At 38.3% G+C, this 25,298-nt stretch overlaps 2 protein-coding genes across 3 annotated transcripts in view; both read right to left on the bottom strand.

The window, feature by feature from the left end:
• Positions 1-1,488: 1,488 nt before the first annotated feature.
• On the bottom strand, positions 1,489-10,292 carry EIF1AX (eukaryotic translation initiation factor 1A X-linked). The gene is made up of 7 exons (XM_036388310.2): positions 10,161-10,292; positions 9,212-9,295; positions 7,507-7,610; positions 6,143-6,193; positions 4,638-4,719; positions 4,440-4,531; positions 1,489-2,825 (listed from the first exon to the last, which is right to left on the bottom strand). The coding sequence occupies exons 1-7, from the start codon at positions 10,174-10,176 to the stop codon at positions 2,820-2,822; spliced, it is 435 nt and encodes a 144-aa protein (XP_036244203.1). The 5' UTR covers positions 10,177-10,292; the 3' UTR covers positions 1,489-2,819.
• A 1,524-nt stretch (positions 10,293-11,816) lies between these two features.
• RPS6KA3 (ribosomal protein S6 kinase A3) overlaps positions 11,817-25,298 on the bottom strand; it is a 74,025-nt gene continuing 60,543 nt past the window's right edge. For both annotated transcript variants that reach the window (XM_036404667.2, XM_036404632.2), the window contains exons 17-22: positions 22,563-22,721; positions 19,301-19,462; positions 19,028-19,104; positions 17,843-17,960; positions 17,023-17,163; positions 11,817-15,887 (exon numbers count right to left, since the gene is read on the bottom strand). In XM_036404667.2, coding sequence (XP_036260560.1) covers positions 15,765-15,887; positions 17,023-17,163; positions 17,843-17,960; positions 19,028-19,104; positions 19,301-19,462; positions 22,563-22,721 — 780 coding nt within the window. In that variant the 3' untranslated portion in view covers positions 11,817-15,764. The remainder of the gene's footprint in view (positions 15,888-17,022; positions 17,164-17,842; positions 17,961-19,027; positions 19,105-19,300; positions 19,463-22,562; positions 22,722-25,298) is intronic.

Here is a 25,298-nt window from a genome sequence, read left to right as displayed (position 1 = left end):
TAGCCATGGCACCACCTATCAGCAGTAACAAATAAATGGCACACAGCTCAGCAGCCATGGTTAACAGCTCCTCCTCTTGAGAAGGGAACGAGAGATTGCTTCTCATACACCTTCTTCAGCTGCTGTGTCTGGACTGTATTTAAGGATTAGGGTGGAGAAGCATTAGGGCTCTCCAAGCAAAAGTACAGTTGCCCTATTGTAAGGTGAAGAGACAAGATTTGGAACAATGGACAAAAATAATTTTTCAAAATGCTAATCACAGAGAAAACCTTGAAGTGGGAAACAGAGAACACAAAGTTTGTATTTTAGCTGTGGGAGAACAATTTTTGTATCCCTGCTTTCAATTCTGTACTCTAGGGAAAAAGACAGCTGCAATTCTCACACAAGAATAATTAAAAATTTATCTAGAAAATACTTTACAGATGGAAGGCCTTTCACAGCTTTGGAGTCAGCAACCTTGCAATGCTCTAGCTGGCAGCTGCTGTTCTACCACTGTGCTCTGAACAGAGACATGGGAAAGCCAGCTTCTTGTGCAAGCTGTTTTTCTGGCCCCAAAGGAAAAAAAGGCAATAGGGATGATATTAAGCTGCCTAGATTAGACTGTGAAGGGAGCTTGAGCAGAGGACAGAAACAAGGTGACCAAGGGTACTCACAAAGGCAATACAGCCCAGCTTATGAGTAGAAACCTCAGGGTGTTTAGCTGGTGCACTAAGAAGAAATTAATAGTTAAGTAAGAAATTTCCCTAAAATCTGCAGTTTAGGTAAAGCCAGACACGAATGTGGGAGCAAAGAAGACTGGAAGGAACCTCAGGACAAAGCAGAACTGATTCTGACAGGAACAGCTCCATCTCTGACCCACAGCTGCAGTCTGTGTTACACTGAGAACTGTAGGCTCCCTCAAGCAGCACTATGTACCTGCTTCCCCTTAGCATTGACCATGCATTTACATTTCACATACAGAATATCAGATTGCAAAGTACAGTTCCCATAATACCTGAATCTTCAGTACATGTTTTCTGCAGTGTAATCACTAACCTCCCTGCTAGTACAAGTGAAAGCACACACCTCAAGAACTTTGAGAGCTTTTAACCATTCTCAGAGCTGCTTAGCCTGCAGAATACAATGAGGAAAGCAAAGAACTTAGGAGTTTTTATAAGCCTTTTTCTGAAACATTGCACCATTTATGTTCCTTCACAATTGAACCTTACAGACATACAAAGACAGTAAATTCATACATTTAAGATCAGTTAAGTAAGAATGCTGTACTGGTAGTATCTTTCCCTCAATACTTACCAAGTTTTTACAGCAAATAGTTAAAATCCATGAAATAATTATTTAATACTAAGAAAATGTTCTTCCTAGAGCAGGGTACCTGATCCATGTAAAGGAAAATAGACACCATAATGAAAGAAAAAGAGAAGACATTTTTACAAAAGCTCTGGATGTTTAAATCTCCTTAAAAATACATATAAAGCAAAGAGGCCACTCTGTATTTAAAGCCATTTTCTTTTTATCTATTGGGGTAGTCACTTTACATCATACCAAAAAGACTGTATAAGGAATACAAGTGTCAAGAATCAGATCTTTATGGCACAAAAGGAATTTTTTCATTAATCTGTTTCAGAGTTGTTAAATACATTATTAAAGACAAAGACACTAAGGCTACCACAAAATAATATTTGCATGATGATGTTAGTCTTTATTCAGTTTCTCAACTGACTCCTCCAGTCTGAAGGTGGACAAGAATCTTTCCAGTAGTCTATTTCATTGATTTATTCTGGATGAGAAGATTCTTTCTACTTTTGACACAAACTTATTTATATTGTTATTCAAAGTTCACATAAGCTTTTATGTTGCACCTTACAATGTATGGAATTTCAGATTAAAATAAAACTCTACTCTTAACATAACCTTTTATATAATGTAAAAATATTCTACATGTTTAACATATCAAGAATGTTAAGCATTTGCTTTGGGGAAAACCTATTTTATGCATTTTTCAGTACAAACCCCACTGTGAAGGCTTTGCATTTGTGTCTCCCTGTTCAGTCAGGTGCCACCCAATGTTCATTGTCTGCAGCTGCAGCTCAGCCACTGCAGTTTCCAAAAAATTGCAAATTTGAGATGCTGCTCACTGTTCATCTTTACTCCTCTCCCATCCCTCCCTCCACCATGGAAAATTGACATCTTTGAAATAATGAGTGTTTTTAATTATCAAAATCAGTATAAAAATAGCAGCATGCTACTAGACACGAAAAGCAGATTCATCATGCATTGTGAGTTTAAATGCAGATTTCTGCCTTCCTCTTATATTATCAAAATCTTTTTTAAAGTTAACATCAAGGCAAGGGTATAAGGACAGACACTGCATAGTATGATTTGATACTAATCTGAACTGGGTTATTTGCCTTTAATCAAAATCCATGATAATTACAGGGTAAACAATTTTTATTTCAAAATACAAGTTTAACTGGAATTGTAGTGATGAAAGCAGAAGAGGGAAAAATGCAGTCTTTTACAGCCCATGTCACTGCATCTCACTTACATCCAGAGATAAAAGCTCTAATTGGTGAAGAGACAAAATATTTGTGGCATGTCATTGAACCTTTGTGATAATCCAGCGTTATTCATTTCTAAAGAAATATAAATACTTTAAAACAAACATTGAAAATAAATCCTTTTGATGTAACAAACTACACTCTTTACTGAGAATTTTCAGTCTTCTTAAAAGTAAGGGACGTCACCCAAGAAATAATTGAAGTATCAATGTAGAACAATCCTTGGAGGAAAAAAGTTGGAATGTAAACCTCTGCTCCAAATTAGATCTGAAAAGCAAAAACACCACACCATGTATTTCATCCAAGTGTATTTTTCATCAATAACTTTTTAAAAATTATTTTTACAGTTCAACAGGAGACTTCCTGAACTTAGCACAGTCCTGTTTTGCTTCAGCTTATACCCTGTTTTCTTAACAAATGAACAACTGCTCCCTGCTTTTGTCCCTGCAAGCCCTGTGACAATACTATGTCACACAGGTGAGCAATTCTGCATAACCACAGCATCTGCAATACAATTATACATCACTAGAACAGCCACAAATTAGCCCATGATTCTCACAAATGAAAATAAAACCAAATTTGGGAGTCACTTCCCTAGGTAGCAACTTTCCAATCGTCCTTCTGATACAAAAAACAAAGGAAAGGATCCACCAAGTTCCTCCTGTTTAAGAATGACCTTGGAAACTGGACTTCATTCCAGATATATGACAGTGATCCTCAGAGAGGTTACTCACATCTTTTCTTTACATCTTTTACTTTCTTAGAGCATGATATTAATATTTTATTGAAGAGCTGACAAAAGCTTTAAAACAATCATAGCTTCTCACTTAACCCCACACACAGATCCATTACTTTGCAAATTTGTCCTACAGCTACTTATCTCTTTGATGTCTTACAACAGCCTCATTATTAAAAGCATGCAGTACTAGTTTTACTGGCTTCAATGAGCTAAATCTTCAGTAAGTTCAACCACTGACAGGCCCAAAGTGAAATTTTCAAAAGTCTGAAAAAAAATTCTTCAGCATTTTGGTATTTTTAAAATACTTGATCTAATGAATCATATATTGATAACCTCAAAAAAGTCAGAATAATAGAAGCATTTTAAAAGAATTAGTCATATTATCAACTCAGAGAGAGGACTAAAAAGATGAAGAATTAAAGCATAATAGTATTCTTAGAGCAGTCTATCCAATTAAGTTAACTCACTGGCTCAGTAAGTTACTACTTATCCTCTCAGCCAGCTGACCCTGCACACATTCATCTCAGCTGTAAATTAAAGTGCATCAACTTAGAAAACATTGCACAGCAGATACTACTTCTGCAATTTACTATAAAATTTGAATTGTAACAATTTTACTACTATAATTTCAGAGTGTGCATGACCAATTACTACAGTTTAGTGGTAAGCAGTAACACAAGTGACTGTGACAGTCAAGATTATGGTTAACTTTAGAAAAACTACTAGGATGCAGCTTTTTGGAGTTTTTATGTAAAGAAAAATGGAGACTTAAAACCTTTATTTTTAAAAACCAAATTCCTTAATTATTGCTGCAGTTCTGGTGGGACAGTGAGGCTGTTAAACCTAGAGGAACTGGGGGGTGTCAAATGACTGATTTTCTTTTAGGCACCTTCAGACTGCTCTCTGTGTGTGTTTTAGCAGTGTGACACTAACTGTACCATGGGTTTAGAAGTCAGCACAGGATTGACTGTAGGACAGGAGAGAGGACAGAAAGCTGGCATGAATGCACCACAGCACTCCCTGAGGCAGTCCCTGAGGAGCTATCCTGAACATCCATGTATTCCTGCTGTAGAACTAACAACAGCTTAATGCCAAAGATGAGAGCTTCAACCATATGATAAAAATACACATTTACTACTTACATCATCAATATCTTCATCATCATCTCCAATATCATCAAACTGGATTTCATCATCATCTCCAGGACCAAATGTGTCTGTTTCATTGATTTTAGCTATGAAGGAATTTGGAGAAGTCAAGGAGTGCACTCACACTGTGCCAAGACAGACTGAGTATTCTTATCCAACATGAACTTCAATTTGAAGTAAAAAGATTCTTACCATGTTCTGGAAGCTCCCCATATGCTTTCAGGCTTCTGGCTTCATCTGCATTGTATTTTAGAATAACATCAGCCTTGTTATCCTAAATAAGAATTTATTAGAATGTATTAGTCATCTAAGAAGGAAAAAGAAAACTATTAACCTCAGCAGACTGCATTATTTATAACTATATTATTTACAGTGGATTAACACCTATAATATTTACAGAAGAACATCTTGTTCTTCCTTCCCCTCCAGTTCCTTTAAATGTGAAGTAAACACATTGGAGTATTTTAATTTCTTCTGAGTGACAACTTAATTATCTCAAATTGCAAGTATTATAAATTCACAGAATGGTTTGGATTGGAAGGGACCTTAAAGATCATCTACTTCCAACCCCCTGCCATGGGCAGGGACACCTTCCACTAGACCAGGGCACTCAATCTGGCATTGAACACTGCCAGAGATGGGGCATCCACAACTTCCCTGGGCAACAAGACAAAAGAGAGTTTGAGACAAATGAGAAATCTCGAGTATTCAACAACTTGACAAGCTCAGTTTCATGCCTTTGAAATTAACCTTTCTTCAGACAACACATATAGTGAAGTGTTGAGGTCAATCAGGAATCACAGAATGACTGGGTTGGAAGAGACCTTAAAGAGACTCATTGAGTCCAACCCAGCCCTAACACCTCAACCAAACCATGGCACCAAGTGCCACATCCAGTTTTTTTTTAAACACATCCAGGGATGGTGACTCCACCACCTCTCTGGGCAGGCCATTCCAGTACTTTATCATTCTTTCCATAAAAAACTTCTTCCTAATATTCAACCTATATTTCCCTTGGTGAAGTCAAAACCAGAAAATTCCTAGTTTTATGTACTTAATTATATACAGTAAGTGACAGTATCTTAAATGTTTTATAAACCTAATGAACATTTCAGAAGCAGAATCTATCTTCAACAACTGCTGACAACACGAACATTCATGAAAGGCATTCACCTAATGAAAACCTGACAACTTTCCATTGTTTCCAGTTTCCCATTACTGTTTGTATTATGTAAAGTTACGCCACTCCATTTTTGGAAATTTTAGTACAAACTAATTACTGATTAATTTCCCTCTTAAGGTAAAAGCCTAAACATAAAGGACCCAAAATTCTGATTACAAGCAATTCTAATTGTCACCATAAAATGTTTGGTATTTGACTCCATCTCCTTTTGTACCACAGGATGCAAGCACCAAATGGCTCCATCTGGGAAAAAAACCAGGTCAAGCTTGATGACAATAAGCACCTTCACTCACAAACTTTCAGGGTGCAATTTAAAAGAACAAGTCAAACCAGAATTTGTCTACTCATTACAATCTTCCTGTAGTACAAGGAAACTAAAAATCATGATTTAGCATAACTAAATACAAATGCAAAGTTAGACAGGAATTTCCTCACAAAACCTGCTGCAATTTAACAGTAAATAAAGATACTTGTAAGATACTCCTTATAGTGGCATATTATACTGGATTTTTACCTGGTAGTCTCTTAAGCCAATCAATATAATATCAGATGTATTTATCCAGACCTGAAGGAGAAAACAAGTGTTACAAAAATTCAACTTCTGTTGTACAACACAATAACCAAACTGCACATTTAGATTTATGGAGAGACAAACCTTTCATTACAGCCACCACCTTCATTTTCTAACCAGAATGCTAAAAATGTCCAATTTAATATTTTAACAGCAAATCCAAGGTCATAAATACTCATAGTTATTTTTACATGTTATGGAGCTATTACAGGGTAATCAGAGTTCTTTGAAGAGCTTCTATCAAGGCACAAGTTGTGAACTCTGTGAAGTGAGCTCTTCAAGGGCAAAAATTAAAGAAAAACCCGATGAAGGGGGTGATGGACAAGAACAGTGAAGAGCACAAGAAAATGAACTGAGTTGTTTCCAGAAACTATGCTAACAGAAATCTGCAGAAGAGGATATGCTTTTAAATGCACAGGGTGGTTCTACGGGAGTTCTATCCCACATCTGCTTGATTTTTTTGGAGACTGAACTAATTTCAGTTGAATTTCCCTTCTTTTAAACATAAGGAATAGATAAGTGGTGCTTTTTGTACCAAGAAATTAATCCTGCACTGTTGATGTTAACTTAGTGTTTATTTATGCACATTCTCCACCACCTTCAACAGTTTCTTGCAGTCAACTATAGCACTGCTTACACTGATCCCAAGACACATGCACTCAGTGCTGTCCAAAAAATGGAACAATCCAGAATGAAGACAGTGAAAGTCTGCTTTCATTGGAAACAGACTGAGGGACCTCCTCCTTACCATACACCAGCAGAGGACAGGAAGATGTAACACCTAACAAGGGCCAGAGGGGACACCATCTGAAGATGGCAAACTTAAGAATGCAAACATTTACACCTGATATCCCTGAAGGTACAAATCTTTGCAGACTAGCTTCCAACAGAAATATTTTGGGAATGGATGAAGTGGACAATGAAACAATGGCATTGGAGGTGTATTTTCTAAATAGTCACCAAGCTCCTAATCTGCAATTAGGGAGATTTTTAGTATTTTAGATATGTATAATTTTCTAGAATATGAAAAGCTTGTATTTAATAAGCAGCCATAAAAACCTTCCCCTGAAAAATGCACATGGAAAGGCAGCCCTTCAACTGTGAGCTTCACCCAAGAGCCAAAGACTGCCTATTCTTGTGTCAGCAATGGAAACAGAAGGACAGACTAGTTTACTATCAAAAAAAGTAGTTTAAAATATTAAGTGCAGTAGAAATATTTGTTTTTGTAACAAGCTACATATGTAAATTTTTACAATTACATATGATGCTTAATGTCACTGTTTCCTATTGCAATGCTTCAGAATTACCTTTTTTCTTAGCTTCCCTCTAATGTGACATAACCTCTTCACACCATCAAAACATAATGCCTCCAGTCTTCCATTGCCTAACATCTTGATCACCTGGGCATATTCTGAAAGAGATGGTAACATAGAGAAACACAGAATCGTTTAGGCTGGAAAAGATCTTTAGGATCAACAAGTACAACCATTAACCCAGCACAGTTAAGTCCACCACTAAGTTATGTCCCATAGTGCCACAGAGCAAAACTTCTGAACAAATCCAGCTTCAAGACACAACCAATAACTTTCCCACTGTAACCCAAATCTGCTGTAATATTTTATCAAACATGAACTGCTGACAGGAGCTTCAAGCACCCACACAGGCTGCTGAATGTATCACAGTTTTGTATCACTGTTGATGTTAACATTTTCAAATACTGCTCCTTCTTGGTTGCATCCACCCTTTCGTTCCCTCTCAAATGTTTGCTACAGAAAATCTCAGAGCTACTGAGTCACACTCAAAGTATTTAAGTACATGACAACATCACAGCACCTGTCTTAAAGGACAACACCTCAGTGGTGTCACTGAGGCAGGAGAAAGCTGCATGCCCTGTACAGCTACCCACTGAGACTCTGAATCCCTCTTGCAGAGGCTCTGTGGACAGCACCCCTCTGTCCTTGAAAGGACAGAACCCTTATCAGACACTGCAAGGCAAGGCAAACAGCAGACTTCAGCTGAGGTCTGTGAAGCACCTCTCTAACCCCACCCTCAATCTCTTCACCTTGTATTTCATTTTCTCCCTCACCAAGCTGCAAAAAAATCACATACTGGAGAACTTCACACAAATTAGACAGTCCAGTGAACCAGGAGACTGTACATAACTGAGAATAATGTTTCATTAAATAGATTTTGCTTCAGAGATGTAAAGAATCTTAAGTTTCAGATGTACATAAAAATAAACTCCTTTTCTGCTTACAACCAATACAAAATACCAGAAATTTGTTCAGTGGCACTTCTACAGTGATTTAAATCAGTACCCTTCCCATATTTCTAACAAACCAACTGATTAATTGGTTACTAGGAAAGCACTCACATTATGTGAGCAACCACCAGAGTGTGACACACAAGGCAGGGCAAGCTGAAAGGGAGGTGAGCTCACTGTCACCAAAGGCAGGGCAGATGGGAATCCCAGTCATCCCCCATGAACTCTCCTATGCCTTACTTCACCACACAGCATCCCACTTACTGCTCCTGTTTCAATAACTGCTAGACTTCAGCCCAGGAGCCAAATGAACCAGGGGACAGAACAGTGAGATGAGCTGCTCTGCCACATCAGTGACTTCAGGGAGCTCAGTGAAGGGTCCAAGAGATGTTAGAGTCCATACAGAACAGAAAGTGGGACTGTGTATCCCAGGGACAATTACTGGCAAAACTGAACCACATCTGCCAAGCCAGCTGCTCACAGACCCTAACACCAAGCTATAAAGAGGTTTCTAGGAAATGTTTAAGTGATGTTTTACACAGAGCATGCACTAAGTTCAAGAAGAGGAAAACGTCATTCTTAAGCAGTGAAGGTATTGAAAATTCTCCTTTTCCTACTGTCTTTCTCTTACATTCAATATGTCATTTGGAATTCAAATACAACCCCAATAAGAATACCTCTCTCTATTCTGTCACTTACAGTATGTGACTGAAAACAATGACATTGCCATACTATAGTTAAAAACTCACCTTGCCCATCTTCTTTGAAGACCAGTTCTCTTTTTTCTGATTCATTCTCATTCTTACCTCGTCGCCTGTTTTTACCTCCTTTGCCTAAATTAAGTGGAAGAAGTAAAAAGCAGGTGTTACTGTCTCTGGATACAGTGAATGAAAAAAGTCAGACTTATGGAGATTTTTATGCTTGCATTCTAAATGACAATTTTAAGTATCCCACCCAGATCCAGATTTTTTGCTAACTTTTAAGTCTGAATTTTTATCTGGGTAGTAACAAAGTAATTAAACATTGGACTCTCCACTGTTTAAGCTGTCCTGGTTGCTCTGGAGTGACAGCAGCCTTCAAAATGATTTTCACAAGATGGCCATTTTCAGTTTTTGTGATCCCTGCTACCAAATACCTCAAAATTAGCGGTGGGATAGCCTGATGCACGTCATCTTCAAGAGCAGATGAATAACTTCAGTTACTGTGCTGCTGAAATCCCTGAAATACTCAAGAGGAAGCTTACCCTCCGAGTGAAGCTGCCCTTTTTAAAAGGCACACACGTGGCAACAGGATTAGATGCTCTTCACGAAGAGCATAAGAGCAGCTCATACTCGCCCCGCTGTTAAAATCTGCTGCTCCCTTTCCCTCACGGTCTCTGCGTTTCCTTTCCGGAGTACGAAAGAAGGGAAGCGGCAGCGAGGGCACGGAGGGGCCCGGCCGCCTCCTCGGCAGGGCCGCTCCTGACAAGCGAGCCGCGGGCAGGGCCTCCCGCTCCCGGCCGGGCCTCAGCAGGCCTCCGGAGCGCGCCCGGCAGGCGGAACCGGCCCGGGACCCGCCGGGCTGCCGGGAGGGCCCCTCCGCCTGCGGGCTCCGGGCTCCGGCGGCGCCCACGTGAGGGGCCCCAGGGCCTGCCCTGCGAGACCGCGCCCGGCCCCGGCCGCGCCGCCGCGGGCCCGGCGGAGGGAAAGAGCGACTCACCTTTATTCTTGGGCATGGCGCCGAACGCTCCGCCGCGGAGGGGCTGCGGGAGGGGCGGCGGGAGGGGCTCCGGGCGGGGGCGGCGGTTCGGGCTCGGCGGCGGCTCCGGGCGGGACCAGCGGAGGGGCCGGGGCTGCGCGGGCTCGTGCGCTGCGCTCCGGCCGCTGCGCCGACCCGGCCACAGCGCCCCCCCGCGGCACGGCGGACTCCGGCGGCGCCGGACGCGCCCAGGCCCCGCTCCCCGGCCCCGCTCCCCGTCCCCGCTCCCCGCCCCGGCCCCGCGAACGGCCCCGGGAAGGGCCCCGGGAAGGGCCCCGGGAAGGGCTCCGGGAAGGGCTCCGCCTGGGCACTGCTGGGCGTTCTTTGGTGGAGTGCAAGGAAAAGGAGCAGGAGGAGCGGGCAGTGCGCACCCAGGCAGCCCCGGGACACCGCACGGCGCTCGGGGGCAGCGGTGTTAGGGACAACTCCTTCCAGTACCCGCAGTACCTGCCAGGAAAGATGGGGCAAGACTATTTACAGGCGTTCGTAGTGACGGAATTAGGAAGAGCGGGTTCAAATTGAGAGTAGGTTTAGATGAGACATTCCGAAGAAATTCTTTACTGTGCGGGTGGTGAGGCATTGGCACAGGCTGCCCAGAGAAGCTGTGGGTGCCCCATCTCCGGAGCTGCTCAGGGCAAGGCGGGATGAGGCCCCGAGCATCTGCTCTGCTGGGAGGTGTCGCTGCCACGGCAGGGGATTGGAATCAGATTTTCAAGCTCCACTCCAGGCCAAACTATTCTATGATTCTGTAAATCAGAGGGTATGAAGGTGAGGAAGGCTGACAGCAGGAGCTGTGGTATACCAGCCCCCCTTTCTGCCTTTGCATGGTTTCTGGAGTTTACAAATGATACAGTTTACTTGTAAATAAATTAAAAAATGTTTTTAGGCAGGCAGCATAAAGCCTTGTGTGAACAAAGGGCTACAGCTATGCACACCTCTGATCCCAGGTATGAATGTCACTGAGGAAATCACAGTATCCATTGCCAAACCTCTCCATGCTACCTGAGGCCTTTCTTCTGGTACACTTAGCAAAACCTCTGGCAACATTCCTCACAAATCCTCTATCACAATTACTGTAATGTTTTGTACACTATGCAACCTTTGAAAATCTCCCATCTTTTCCAGGCTGTAAGGTTAAGAAGAATCACAGCTGTAAGCTTCCAAGTTGTATGAGCTGCTAAAACATAGGCCTGTTGTTTATGGAGTGCTTCTGCATATACTATTATGTTTCAAATGTTTACAAAGTGCATTAATTATCCAACATGCCCATATTTTCGGTGTCCAGAGCAATGCAGCATTGCAAGTGCCATTTAGCAGCCTCCCATTAAGTGGTACTTTAGAGTTGACTGGAATCTGACAGGGTCTTTAAAGACAATATCCTTGCACTGTGGTCTTGTTGTATGTTAGATCAGGTCTATAAGCACCAGCTGAACAGGAGTTTTTTCTTTACCATCTTTACCTTCCTCAACATGCTGCAATGTCAGGACACTTGCTTTTTACAAACCCTTTCTGGCTGGCAAAGCACGCTCAGTGTGCTGTGAAGGTAATTCAGAGTTAGTGATGAACAGTCAATGACTTTCATAACTGGTCAGAACAAATGATTACACAAAACAACCCTTGAAGATGTTTCAAAGTTTATTCATAGTAGAAATTTCAATTTCTTTTGAAGACTACAAAACCTGCCATTAGACAGGAAAACAAGCAATGATACTTTCCAAAACTGTTCATAGTTACATCTGGAACAGTTTTAATTACACATTAATAGCATGATTGGAACATCTCTTAGATCAGACTCTGAATAAAACAATCATTTAAAGTATTCAGTACAATTAATTTTTTTAAACTAGCATTTCATTCTATGACAGCAGTGCCAAGCATCTAACAGATGCTATTATAATGGTCTAGAACAAGGTACAATACCACTGATTTTCTGGAACAGTACCTTAGACTCACTTACATGCCATGCTGAGAAAACTAGTATAAAGTATGATTGTATAGAATCGTAGAAAAATATTTTATCTGTGATTTTGTAATTTTTTAAAAATTGTTTAAGTAGACTTCCCCCCCCAACTAGGTTGCAAAATAATTACATCCCTCATAAGTACACCTTCCCTTTGATTAGGTCAAGAGTATCAAGATAAAGCTAATCATTTACATCATTTTCATAAGTGAAAATTTATCTATTAACCACTGCTGCTTAGTAAGGGCCAGCACATTTTGAATCCTTTCCTTCCAGTAATAGAAAAGCACAGCTTTAGTTGGTAACACCACATTTACAAAAGCAAAACACACACACACACACACAAATCCCAGACACGTAAATCTATTTTCTTATGGCCTTGTCTCTTCAGAAAAAAGCTTTAACTATTTTCTTGAAAAACTCCTTTTAAGTTTTACTCAACGTTATAGTGATTATGAACACAGAACTTTGCCATTACTGGACATAGATGGCATTTAATAGGTATTGCAACTTCACTCTTCCCTCTGTTCCCTCATGCTCTCAAGCACAGTAAATGGTAATTTCACACTAAAAAAATTAAAAACAAACCATGGTCAACACATAGAAAAATTCACTTGTATCTGCATTCTCTTTTTTTATCCTCTATGACTCTCTGAGTCACTTGCTTTGCTTTGCAGACCAAGCAGCAGTCCAGCAATGCATGTACACAGTGTGTCATAAACTCACATTCTAACAGAAAAGTGCTGAGACTCAGAGAAGCATTATGTGGATTTCTTTACAGGTTATAACAACTGCAGCTATAAAAACATAAAAAAAATGGAAGTCATGAACATGGATCCAAACCAGGAAGTAAGGTACATAAACCATGCCTGGCTGTAAAATACACCTCCCTGATTAGGCAGGCCCTTTATACCTTGGTTTAGAAAGTAATTTCAAAATATAGTGGATCTAGACTTCAACACATTCAGCTTAGGGTGTGCTAAATTTTCCTGTTTTGCTACAATTTAAAATGTTCATCCTCTGATATATATACATGACTTAATAGCAACATTTGTAAAGTCTAGACTAAATTAACAGCTTACTTGAGAGTGTAGATACATAAACGCAGGAGTTGACTTTGCTTCACTATTTGACTAATGAGTTTGAGGACCACAAAATAAGGCTACAATAAAACTACTGAAAGTATTTTTATATTATTTTAATATGGACATTGCCAATAGTGAGGCAGCTTAAACACTTCCTCTTTTTGGTCTGTTCTTTGCCAGGTACCTATAGACACACACTGAACAGGGTAGGAACTCCTTCCTGAAGTGAAATGTTATTACTGACACACTGGCAAATACTGCCATCCTTTTATTTCAACAGCATTTAAATAATTTGGTTGACTAGATATGACAATCTTCTAATTAACACCATAAAAGCCACCAGAAAGTACAGTTTCCAGATTTTGAGAAGCCTGATATAAAATTGCTCACAGAGCTGAAAAATACATTTTTTGAGAGGTAAGGTTTTACTAAATTCCTCTGGAACTGCTGACATTGTCAAAAAAAAAATAAAGATGGCCTTTTTCTGCCTCTACTTAAAAATGTTTCTTGAAGGAAGGGTAGATGCATCTGTACAGTTAAAGGGAACTTCAGTGTTAGAGCACCAAGTAAGGGAAAAATACTGTTTGCTTCGGAAGAGCTGTGTTTTCAAACTTCTGAGAGCTAGGCTAATTTAAGAATCCTTGTTTATAAAACAAATTTCTTCACAATTATATCATGGATTAAATATTTAGCAAAATTTTAAGGGCAATAAAAGTGGGATCATTTGCAGATCTAGCAAAGGAAGCTTCCCCAAGGAACTCAAAAATTCTGGCAGAAGAAACCTTCCCATCCAGAGCAAATCTGTGGTGTCAAAGATGATTGTTCCTTTCAATAAATCACTGATAATTTCAGGGAAATAAGCCAATTAATCACTGTAAAAGAAAGTTAATTCCACTAAGCCAAGAAAATACCTTCTTATGCAAAACACAAAATTGCATTGTTCACCAACAGCCATTCACCCAGATCCGTATTTTATTAAAGCTAGAATTCCCAAAATCATTTCACATCTGGAAGGACTTTACACAGCCTGTAATTTTGGTGGAATGGAACATTCGCTGTATTCAAACACATTCCAGTGCCCCTTCTCATTTGGGAAATTTCATCTTATCAAGACAAGCCATCAAGATGGGCCTTTAATCACTTTAGACAACAAGAAGCCAAGAATATTAAAAGTTTATACCAGTATTTAAAGTGAGTCTTCCACCCTCATTACCAACTCACCTCCATCTGTGGAAAAGTGAGAATGTTCCCTCTGAATGGCTTCATCTTACCTGTCTGGGATGACACTATTTTCAGGGTAAATTAGAATGACCCTATTCTAACCAAACAGATCTTTATGTCCTGCCCCTCATTTTGCTTTGAAGTCAATTGAAATTATCAGTAAGAAACTGACAGACCATTAGATCCATCAGTTTTGCAACTGCAATGAATGCAGTTTAAATCTACTCTTTGCAGACTGCTGCTTATTAGTGACCAATATGTTTTGCTTTATCTTCAAATGTTGCCTTTCTTCTATAATGCCAACATTCATTCACTAAACAATTCCTTTGCAGCTTAAACAAAAGTCACATACAGATAAAATATTAACAATGGATTATAAGAATAAACCATATAGAAATGTCCTCTATCAGAAAGTATTTAGCAATAATTCCTGAGTCCAGAGATTAGATGGGAGAGACTAAAAGGGAGGGGAGGGGTAACAAAGACAGTGAGAAATGGAGAAAGTTATCTTTTCTCTGGGTTACATTACCTATAGGATATATAGTATGGTGAGAGATTCATTGTTTACATTTTATAATGTGACATGTGGCATCAAAAACACAGAAATGTAGAAAAGACATAGGCAAGGAAAACTACTTATCCATAGTATTACATTCAATAGCTGTTTAACAGTCAGGCTTCTTTTAGAGCTGTCCAACAATACTGATTAATCCAGGTGAACTGTTTAATCAGACTTACTTGTCATAATGATTAATAATATCTAAGTAAAACAAGGCATGTATACATTAAAGAAAACAGCACGGAAATGTACTGCTTGTGAACTGTTTACAAAAACATACAAAATGTTGGATGGCACAATGTATAGTGCTAATATAAACAGATTGTTTAAGCTAAGTGCTTAACATAAACTGTCCATCTCGACCTGTAACAAAGAATATTTTAGGGGACAAAAAAAATATTCCTTATAAAAATAATGCTATGTGGTGCAGAGTGCTTTATTCAGTGTATTTTTGACAGAGGTGGCATTTGTAATTCTTCTGGTTTACTCAGTCGCGAACACGGTAATTTTCACTGTCTCCACTTGTCACTCCATTTGCAGCTCCAGTAAGATCAGTAACTTGCCATCAACAGTTTAAAGCGAGAGTAGATGAAAGCAGTAGCAGCAGCAGGAGCAGCAGCATTATAGGTACCAGCTGGGACAGAGTGTGCTTGCAGGTATCTGTCAGATATGTGCTACCTGTCGCCATGATTTGTGCTATCATCTTATGCCATGGTACCAAGTGTCTGCTTGAGGTCACTTCACAGGGCTGTTGAGGTAATTTTTTTAATACCTCTCCTCTGAGCAAGAGTAGAACGGCCAACTGGCTCCAAAACTGGTGACTGATTACGATTCAAAGCAGAGTAAGTTGCTGCCATTGCACCCTGTGGGATAGAGGGGAAAAGAACAGTAAGAGTACGTTGTGACTGATGCACACACTACAGCAGTGCTAAATGCCAGAAACGCTGAACAGGTTTCAACTTTCAGTCTATTTTCATCTACAAAACAGAAACATGCTACTGCATTACTCAAGTCCTAGCAGTGCTAGGAGTGAGTGGTTTTTAGGGTAATAAACAGTTTTAGATTGCTTGGAGTCAAACCCAGAAGGTATAACCTAGGTTGCCAAATTAAGTTCTATCACTATGTTGTGCAAAAGAGCTGGGGAATGAAATCCCATTGGTAGACTGTCTCTGCTTATCACTTAAATAACTATTTCAGTTTCCAACAAAATATTTAAAAATCACCCACATTATTCAACACATAAAATTAATTAAAAAAAAAAATTAGAAAGTTGTGAGCTCTGGGATAGAACTCCCCCACTTCCCACTTGTGTTTTGGATGCTAGAACTTTCTAGTAGCTGACTCAGAGAGAGTGTTAATTATATTCTTCAGATCCCTTTTATGTTGCACAAGAGATTCTTGAAAGTAGGACTGAAAACAAGGTTGAATACAAAGAAGTGGAATTCAATTTCTTTTGATTTTCCTCTGCTTATTCAAAGTGAAAAAGTTCCAGGTTGTTTCAGACAGAGTGCAGAAGTGTGATACTATAGTAATTAACAATGCCCTTTTGACTTCAGCTTTTACTGTGATCACAAAGTATTCTGTTTTCCTTCAGTTACTGGCAAGTACTCTCCTCTGAAACTGTAAAGTTAACAAATGAGTTTACAGCTCCCTTATAGTCACCTCATATTTTTCACTTGAGGAAGAATTATTTAAGTTGGTTTTTAAAAGCACCTAAACCTTCCAGTGTAAGTAAGCCCAATAGATTGGGCCCAATAGATTTCAAACTCAAGAAAATTAATTTTTTTTCCAATTTATTAGATTTATCACCTGTAAGTGGTTTCACATTAAATCCTATTACATATTCCAAGTTCATTTTACGGCTTAGTGCAACATCCACTTGTAACAACTTTTTCACAGTATTTAGAAGACACACATGCTACCCCCAACCTTAAAAACAAACCTATTTTGTTTACACTGATTTTGGCTAAACAGCAAGCTGAAAAAATATCTACTTACCTTCACTAAATGGGGAGCATCCTGCCTGTTCAGCTGGTATTGAGGCAACTGGTCACAGTGAACTATCCAGGGGTGACTGAGAACTTGAGCTGCAGTCAGTCTTTGATGAGGGTCAACATGAAGCATTTTTGAAACAAGGTCCTGTCAACAAAGGTCAATGGAAATAACAGCAGAACTTCAACTTTAAAACAGATTAATAGTTCAAACTATAGAAGATTCTAGAGGTATAAAAATACGTTCATCATGTCCATTTAAAACAAATGAAAAACCACCCAGCAATGCTAACAGTGTAACAGAAAAGGAAGGTATCCAATTAAACACGGAAAATTTTAGCATTTTAAGCATCCATATAGAAGGGGCAGAGAGGATATTGCACACTGAAGTTCAGAGTCTATTTGCTGTCAAAACCAGAATTCTCAAAAATGTAATACTTCATTGGTTTTCATTATCATGATGTAGACTACCTGTATGACTTTTGAATGTCATGCTTCCACATGAAGTTTTATCAAAGCACTCCTTACCATGGATAACTGTGTGTATGAACACTGACAGAACACACAATATTTCTAAGGACAGCTGTTAACTGCTGCAGTGTAAGTCACACCTGTTCTTTCCTCCTACATGCAAGTGACTGCTGAAACATGAACAGATCAAAAACAGGAAACAAAATTCTAGGCACATAAGGGATTAGATCAGTATTTTAATATAACAGTGGGTGGAACTTAGCCAATCATCTATGATACAACATATACATTATAATCAATAATGTTACATTGCAATCTATCCCTGATTCCCCAAGAGAAAAAGCAAATATACTTGCCTTAGCTGTGTCTGAAACACTGTTCCAATAACCACCACTGAGGGAGAACTTTCCACTTCCTATTCGGGCCAAAATCTCCTCTGGGGTGTCATCAGGACCATTTGCAAAAGGAGTGTAGCTATTTAACCAAACAAATTCAATGTTAGCAACTTCCATAACCTGGGTCTCAGTATTATAAATCTGACTGCAAGTTCAACATAATTATAGGCAACAAATAGTTAAACAGCTGTAAAAAGAATTTATTCTTAACATGTGAAAATACGTGGCACTGACTATAGATCTGTTCTTATTGCATGTATTTCCTCTGTATCTGGTCTGAAAAGCAGATTTTTTCCTATAGCAGTTCAAATACTGGTGGTTCCTGAATTACAGAAAGTATTCCTTAAGCTTTCATATTCTAGTGAAGTACTAAACCAATCCATTCTGTAGTAAATCTAAATATCTGAGAAAGAATAAATGCTGGTTTAATGCCAGAGGAAGAAAGGTGCACCAGTTTTCCTTGCTTGACTATACATACTCTTGCTGCTACCAGAATGCCCCCAACCAAAAAAGAGATACACTTAAAACCAAGTATGTTTGTCACTTATTTATTTTAAAATATGAAAATCCTTGATGATGTTAACTTTTACCAAAGTGGCAATCTGAATAATCTAGCATAAAAAGATAGTTGCTATTGCATCTGCTAAATAGATTTTATTTTGAACTTCTGGTACTATAGTTGAATTTCTTATAAGCTTTTATACAATTTATTTCTGCTGCATATACAAATGCCTTTCTGTTGAATTTATTATATTCTAACTGCATCACTTCAAACATTCAGTGGCTGGATTTTGCACACAAACATGCCTTAATGCATTGTAATTGTATTGCAACAATATTGTATTTTCTTCAATATATATGCTTAATCTATCTTTTAATTTTCATATGAAACAATAAATTCTTAGTGCAAAATCACCTTTAAGCAGAGATGAAAACCCTGAAAGAGAGGAGACAATAGAAGCAAAGATTTTTTCACATCAGTCCCTGAAAACTTGGATTTTACTAAAGGCGAAGCATATTCTCAACCCCAAAGATGAGATTAATCAGTGCTTTGATAGAAACATCTGCAACAGTGGGCCTACATTTATTACTGGTTTTGCTTGCATTGGTTTATTCTATAGCAAAGCAAATTATAATCACCCTTACCCAGTGAGCATGGTATAAAGTAGAACACCAAGGCTCCATATGTCACAGGCCGCATCATAACCTTGCCTCTTTAAAACCTGAGGGAGACAAATATTTTTTCTGAAAAAAATGCTTAGAAATGCTTTGATTATGCTATAAAAATGGTAAAATTTCAAATTTTTACTATTTACAGATTGATTCTACTTGTTACACAAGAACAACAATAACAAAATGTATCTAGCAAAAAAATCCCAGTAAAATATATCAAGGCATATAAACTATCCTGAGTTTTACCTCTGGTGCAACAAAATTTGCAGTGTAACATGGAGTCATCAGAAGACCATTTTCTGCTCGCAGTTGTTTTGCAAAGCCAAAGTCACAAATTCGAATTGATTCTGGATTACCAGATTCATCAACATAAAGAATATTGCTAGGCTTCAGGTCTCTGTGAACAACCTAAAAAAAAAATCAAAAAAACTCCCCATGAAATCATTAAGTACAATAAACTAAACATATGAAAAGCTTTTTATTTTAACTGGCAATTCTGCTACTTAAAATTAAGTCTCCCACCAGTGTCCTTAGTTTCCAGAGTTCCAGCTTCCACCATCAGTTGCAGTGTTTTGATGCTCCATGGTGTCTGGAGCACATGAATTCCAACTTGGAAACTCTTAACTATAAAACCTCCTGCACACATCCCCACCCCCCCTAATTTATTTGTGCAGACAGTTCCAGATGTCTCTTCTAATGGTTGAAAAATGTGTTTCTTTTTTAACATGCATAACTACCAGGCTCTTTAAATCAGAACTTTTGGTTTCTAATATCTTTTGGAGTCAGGGGTGCCCATAACTGCTGATGTGCCACCTTGCTATGTAACCACAGACTAGTTACTGCTGGAGTAACTCTGTATTCCATTCTCTTCATTCAGGCAGTCTGAATTAATCTCAGAAAAACACTTAAAGCCTGATTAAGAAGGAATTGTAATAATAATAATAATAATAAAAAACCCAATGAAGTATCAAAGAGGTATTCTCCAAGTACCAAAAAAGCCTGTACTGGTTCCCAAGTGTCTGCTTTTGCAGGGGCTCGAGATGTAAAATGCTTGACAATACTGGAGAAGCTGCCAACGTTCTGGCAGAATTTGAAGCTATGTTATACCAAGCCTTAACAAAACCTGGAATTGCACAAGGACAGTCTTTGAAATCAGATGATCTGCTATATTTTCTTCACAAGACTAGTAAGCCTACAGCCTCCAGAGACTTTGCTCTCTGTAAAGAACAGGGTATATACCACTGTAAGACAGCAGAGTGGATCTAAGTGTCCTCCTTTAAATATTGAAGCCGAACATGAGGGCCTTTATCTTCCTTGTTGTGCTATGTCCTTCATTAATGTTAAACACAGTTTTTCATGGTTAAATTGAAACAGAAGAGATTGTGAAATATTTCATAATCACATTAGAACAAGAAGATACCCCCAGACTTCTGCAAGTTAATGATATCTAGAAATCAAAAGCTCAACACACTCATCCAAACCTAGCAGGGTTTCAGGAAAGCAGTATGAGACTAAGGGGGAAGAGTGCACAGGGTCATGCACATTGCAAGGCCATTTAACACATTAAGTCTATTTAGTAGAGACTTCTCCAGCATGCAAATCCCATGCAATTCTCAGATTTAACAAACCAAGCACCTAAAATTATGGAAATAAGCACCTTGTAAGCTGAAATATAAAAATTATATTAAAGAATTTGACTTGGAACAGTAGGTGTTAAGGGGAACATCCTGGCCTGAGATGTCAGTGTATGAGAGAATCAGTTCCTGATTGCCCTTGGTTTTTACCTTTTCCCCCCAATAATAAGTGAAACAACCTTTACTGCTCCAAGAAGCAAATAAAAAAAAGCCCCAGTTTTAGTCTTGTTGATGTTTTGGGGGTTTTTTGAAAGAGATTCTAAAAAGGGTAGAAAGGAAGAAGTGAGCAATGGGAGCAGCACATTAGCTGAGGATTTGGCAGTTTCTAGAACAGTCTGCTTGAGTTGTATGCTTTTTTTTGGAAGATTGAGAAGCAAGGCTCAAGTAGAAGGACAAATAAGTCTTAAAAGTGCAATTAAAACACTGTTTCCCAAGCAACCAGAATGTTTATGTCAAAGAATAAGTGAAACACCTTCCAATGTTAAACTGTTTTCCCAAAGGTAAATTTCCATGAGGAAACTCTTCCTGGAAGGGTTGTGGAGACTGCACACAGATGCAGAGACTGTCAAACCTGATATGACCTAATACCATATTCAAATAAGCTCCTCCAGTGTCCAAAGGAGTTTCAACAGGAAAATTCACTAAAGATATGAGAGACTCTTCCAAAAAATAATTAGACTACTGAAGTGCCCACATATTTACATATGTGGCCAGCTTTCATGTGGAGGTGTACTTAATGTAAGACTTGAAAATTTACAAAAGCAAACATTCCAAAGTGTGTGTGGTCTAATACAAATTAAAATGCCAATATTTATGGATATCTACGGTAAAGAAAGTAAAACCCCTAAAATCCCTTACTTGATGCAAGGACTCTGGGCATCTTTTAGCCACATGTGGCAAGAATGAACCAAGTTAGGATTTGTTATTCTACTATCTGTATTTCCATACAGAGGTATCAAGGTTTGATCATAATTCCCATGGGTGCTGCTGGCCAAGGACTATAATCTGTGCACACAGGCTCAAAAACCAAACCACACACATGAGAAAGTGACTGGAGTGATGAATCACAGAATGAGATACCAGATAACTTTGATCATAAGTTTTCTGAAATAATAGCTTCCAGCCATGACAGTATGTACCGAATTCTTTGTTATTTAAAGTAATTTGAGTACTATATGTTCCAAAAACATACTTTCTTGGGCAACAACATCATGTATTAGCAGCTTGGCTTTTTCCTTGCAGCCTTATTTTCTGCTTTTTCTCCATCTCCTTTTTCTTGTTTACTTAAAAATGCAACACAACTTGTCTTTCTTGCCATGCAATTATCACACTGTCCTTCTCTATATTTGAACTACTTCCTCTGTCTCCAAATTAATTTCCCAAAGTGCTAATTTTCTGTCTCCTACAAATTCCTGATCCTATGGCACAGGAGTTACAAGTCATAAACCATGTTCTTCGAAACCAAGAAGTCAAAGGAGTTACAAGTATAACAGGTGGAAAATAAATTTTCAGAGTATATCACAGGACAAGACTGAAATTGCATTAAGTCCCATGGCTATACAACAACACTGGTCCTAGCACTTCTTCCTGGACTTTCTTCCCCTCATATCCTGTTAGTAATTATCTGCATATTCCACAGAACTGCTGACAGACTGCAAAAGAACAACAGAAACAGTTGCATCATCTCAGTTATCTGAACACGTACAGAGCTGATAAGGAAAGTTTTGATTTCAACACAAATTCCTGCTGCAATGTAATTGTTTACCAAAAACTACTTAATTACCACACAGAAGAATGTATCAAGATACAAGTTTATGCTTCTGAAAGAGAAGCTTTCAATAGCAAAAACCGTTTTGTCTGAGATGAAAACTTACCCCTTGTGTGTGGAGATATTCAACTGTTTTTGTTATTGTGAACAGAACAGCACTAGCTTCTCGTTCTGAGAAAAATTTTTGCCTAAGAATTTTATCCAGCAGTTCTCCTCCTTTCATAAGTTCTGTTACTACATATACGTATTTTCCATCATCATACACCTGCAAAAAGTACATAAAAATTTAAACTTCAAAACATTTATTCTCTGCTGTCTTCTGTGAAGCACATAGAGATAGTGCAGGTGTGTCCACGAGCTGTTTTCTTCAATTGTTTTCTCCTGATTTCATACCCACATGTTATACCCAAATGTTGTGCATCTTCAGAAGTGAACACAAAACAGTCACAAAAAGGCAATGCTGTACCAAAATAACATAGAAATACTAGCATGAAAGTGTTTAAAGATAAAAGGATAAGTAACAGGTAGTTTCCCCCACACAGGTTCACTACAACAAAGGAAACCAGACATGAGAAATTAAGTAGTAAAAAATGGAAACTAGTCTAATTAGGCAAAACCAGAGCTAGTTCAAGCAGCAATTATTGCACCAAATTAAAAATAGAAACAGAGATCATTCCAACAGTCAGACAAAAAAAAAAAAAAGGAAAAAAATTAAACAAAATTTATCCCTAATAGCCCCTGTGAACAGTGAAAAACACCTATAACTTATACATCACTCTGCACATGAAGACTATGCCAAAGTCTAAAAGTATTAAAATAAGCATATTTTTTCCCTTACTTCTAGTCATGGAAAATGGTTCAATTTTTGCATGGATTTTATCATCCAGGGAAGGCATTTGAGAATTCTTTACATTCTCACCAGAGGGCACTACAGACTGAGTGATACCAAAGCACATTTTAAGGTACTTACACTTTAGCATTTCATTTCAGTTCCACTTCCACAGAATCATGGAATGGCTTAAGTTGAAAGTGCCCTTAAAGATGATCTAGTCCCAGCTTTCCTCCATAGGCAGGAGCATGTTTCACTAGATCAGGCTGCTCCAAGCCCCATCCAACCTGGGCTGGGAGTTCCAACTTAATCCAGAAACAATTCCTGCTTTAGTGAAATCTTTTACAGACTGTTCCCTTTAATTGTTTCAACCTACTTTTATGGGGATGTCCTAATTGTTATTTTCAGTAAAATGTGTGAAATAAAAAAACCCTTGTGTTTAAGTAGAAACAATTATCAAAATTATAGTAAAATACATTTAGGAATAGATATCAGCTAAGTAACAGAAAATAAGAATAAAAAAAGAGGTTTTTATCCCAATTCCCTGGTCTTAAGCTACCTGGGAAAAAGTTGCTAATAATGCTCTAAGCATCAAAATTTTTGTTCCCCTAAAGATACTAAAAGGATTTATTTTCTCAGCAAATTAAAAAAAAAAAAGCGCTAAATAATTTTGTAGGCATTACAAGCTTATGATCTTAAGGAGATGAAGACATGATGGGTTTCTGTGTTCTCATTTAACAGGAATTTTTCCCCCATAGAATATAAATGACTGAGCACCTGAATGTGTTTGTATTAAGACTTTAAATATAACACAGTACTCAAAAGCAGAATTACCTAATTCTAGATACAAAACTGGATTTTTTTTTATAGGCATGCTTCCTCTAATCCTGGTATGACATGAGGATATCAGCTTATTTCATTTGACATGACAGAGCATACACACCTCAGTATTGCCAAATTCAAGCAAAATTTGAATTTGATTACTATTTTATCTGCTGGTCCTGTCTGCCAGCCAAAAAACCCCACAGATAACTCACCCCAAACAAACCATTCCCCTTGCACCAATGGTATTACCAACTTAAGTTGTTTTACCATCCTCTAATGGTATTACCAACTTAAGTTGCTTTTTGAATAAATACTGCTGAAGTTTTCTTCACAGATGCACTGTATCAGGCTAAGGTCACAAATGTGACACTACTTTTTAAAATTAACTCTGAGCATAAGCCACAGGTCAGTCATTATGTTTGCTCTACAAGGTAAAGTGGAAGAAACTATAGTGAGAAACAGATGTAGGCATATGAACAAAACATAATGCAAGGGAGAAAGAAATTAAGGTTTTTGCCAAGGGAAGTAAGATTTTACAGACATATTATGAGGTATTTTGAAATCATAAATAAGCACTTGGACAGGGAGACTGGATATCTTGTATTCGGGTTTCTAAAATGTTTCTGAAAAGATTCTTCAGGCAATGCTTTAAATAACTCAAAGCAGGACAAAAGTTCTGTTACAGAACAGTAAGTATTACATAAAAAGGGTAAAATACTTATAATGGTCTGGCACAGGAAGTTTCTAGGTAATGTTTTGTTGGAAGCTGTGTGCTTCCTCCCTTCTTACACTGTTTCCTAGGCATGCACTAAGGGCCTCTGTCAGAGACAGGATATTGGATAAGAAGGAGCTCTGAATTAGCACAATATAGCTCCTTTTGTTTATATACTGTGTAACTGAAAAAGACCACTGATAATAATCAGAAGGAAAACCCCCAGAGGACTGTGCACTGCAGAAAGAATTTGGTCTCTTGAATATCCATTGTTTCAATCCAAACACCTTCAGAATTAAATTACATAAAAAGGCTGAACAAGAATGAAAACTTGCATCTTAAGCAAAATTCAAATATTACTGCATTTCTTCTTGAAATAGAAGAAAAGATAGAAATTGTTTCTTGCAGAATAATAATTTCCAAAGCAGGCATTTAAATGCTGAACTATTTTATTTTGGCACTTCAGATTAGAAACA

The sequence above is a fragment of the Molothrus ater genome, chromosome 2 (assembly GCF_012460135.2).
Source record: "Molothrus ater isolate BHLD 08-10-18 breed brown headed cowbird chromosome 2, BPBGC_Mater_1.1, whole genome shotgun sequence".
NCBI classification, from domain to species: Eukaryota; Metazoa; Chordata; class Aves; order Passeriformes; family Icteridae; genus Molothrus; species Molothrus ater.
The sequence above is the reverse complement of the archived record's forward strand: the minus strand, read 5'-3'. Positions and strand labels throughout refer to the sequence as shown.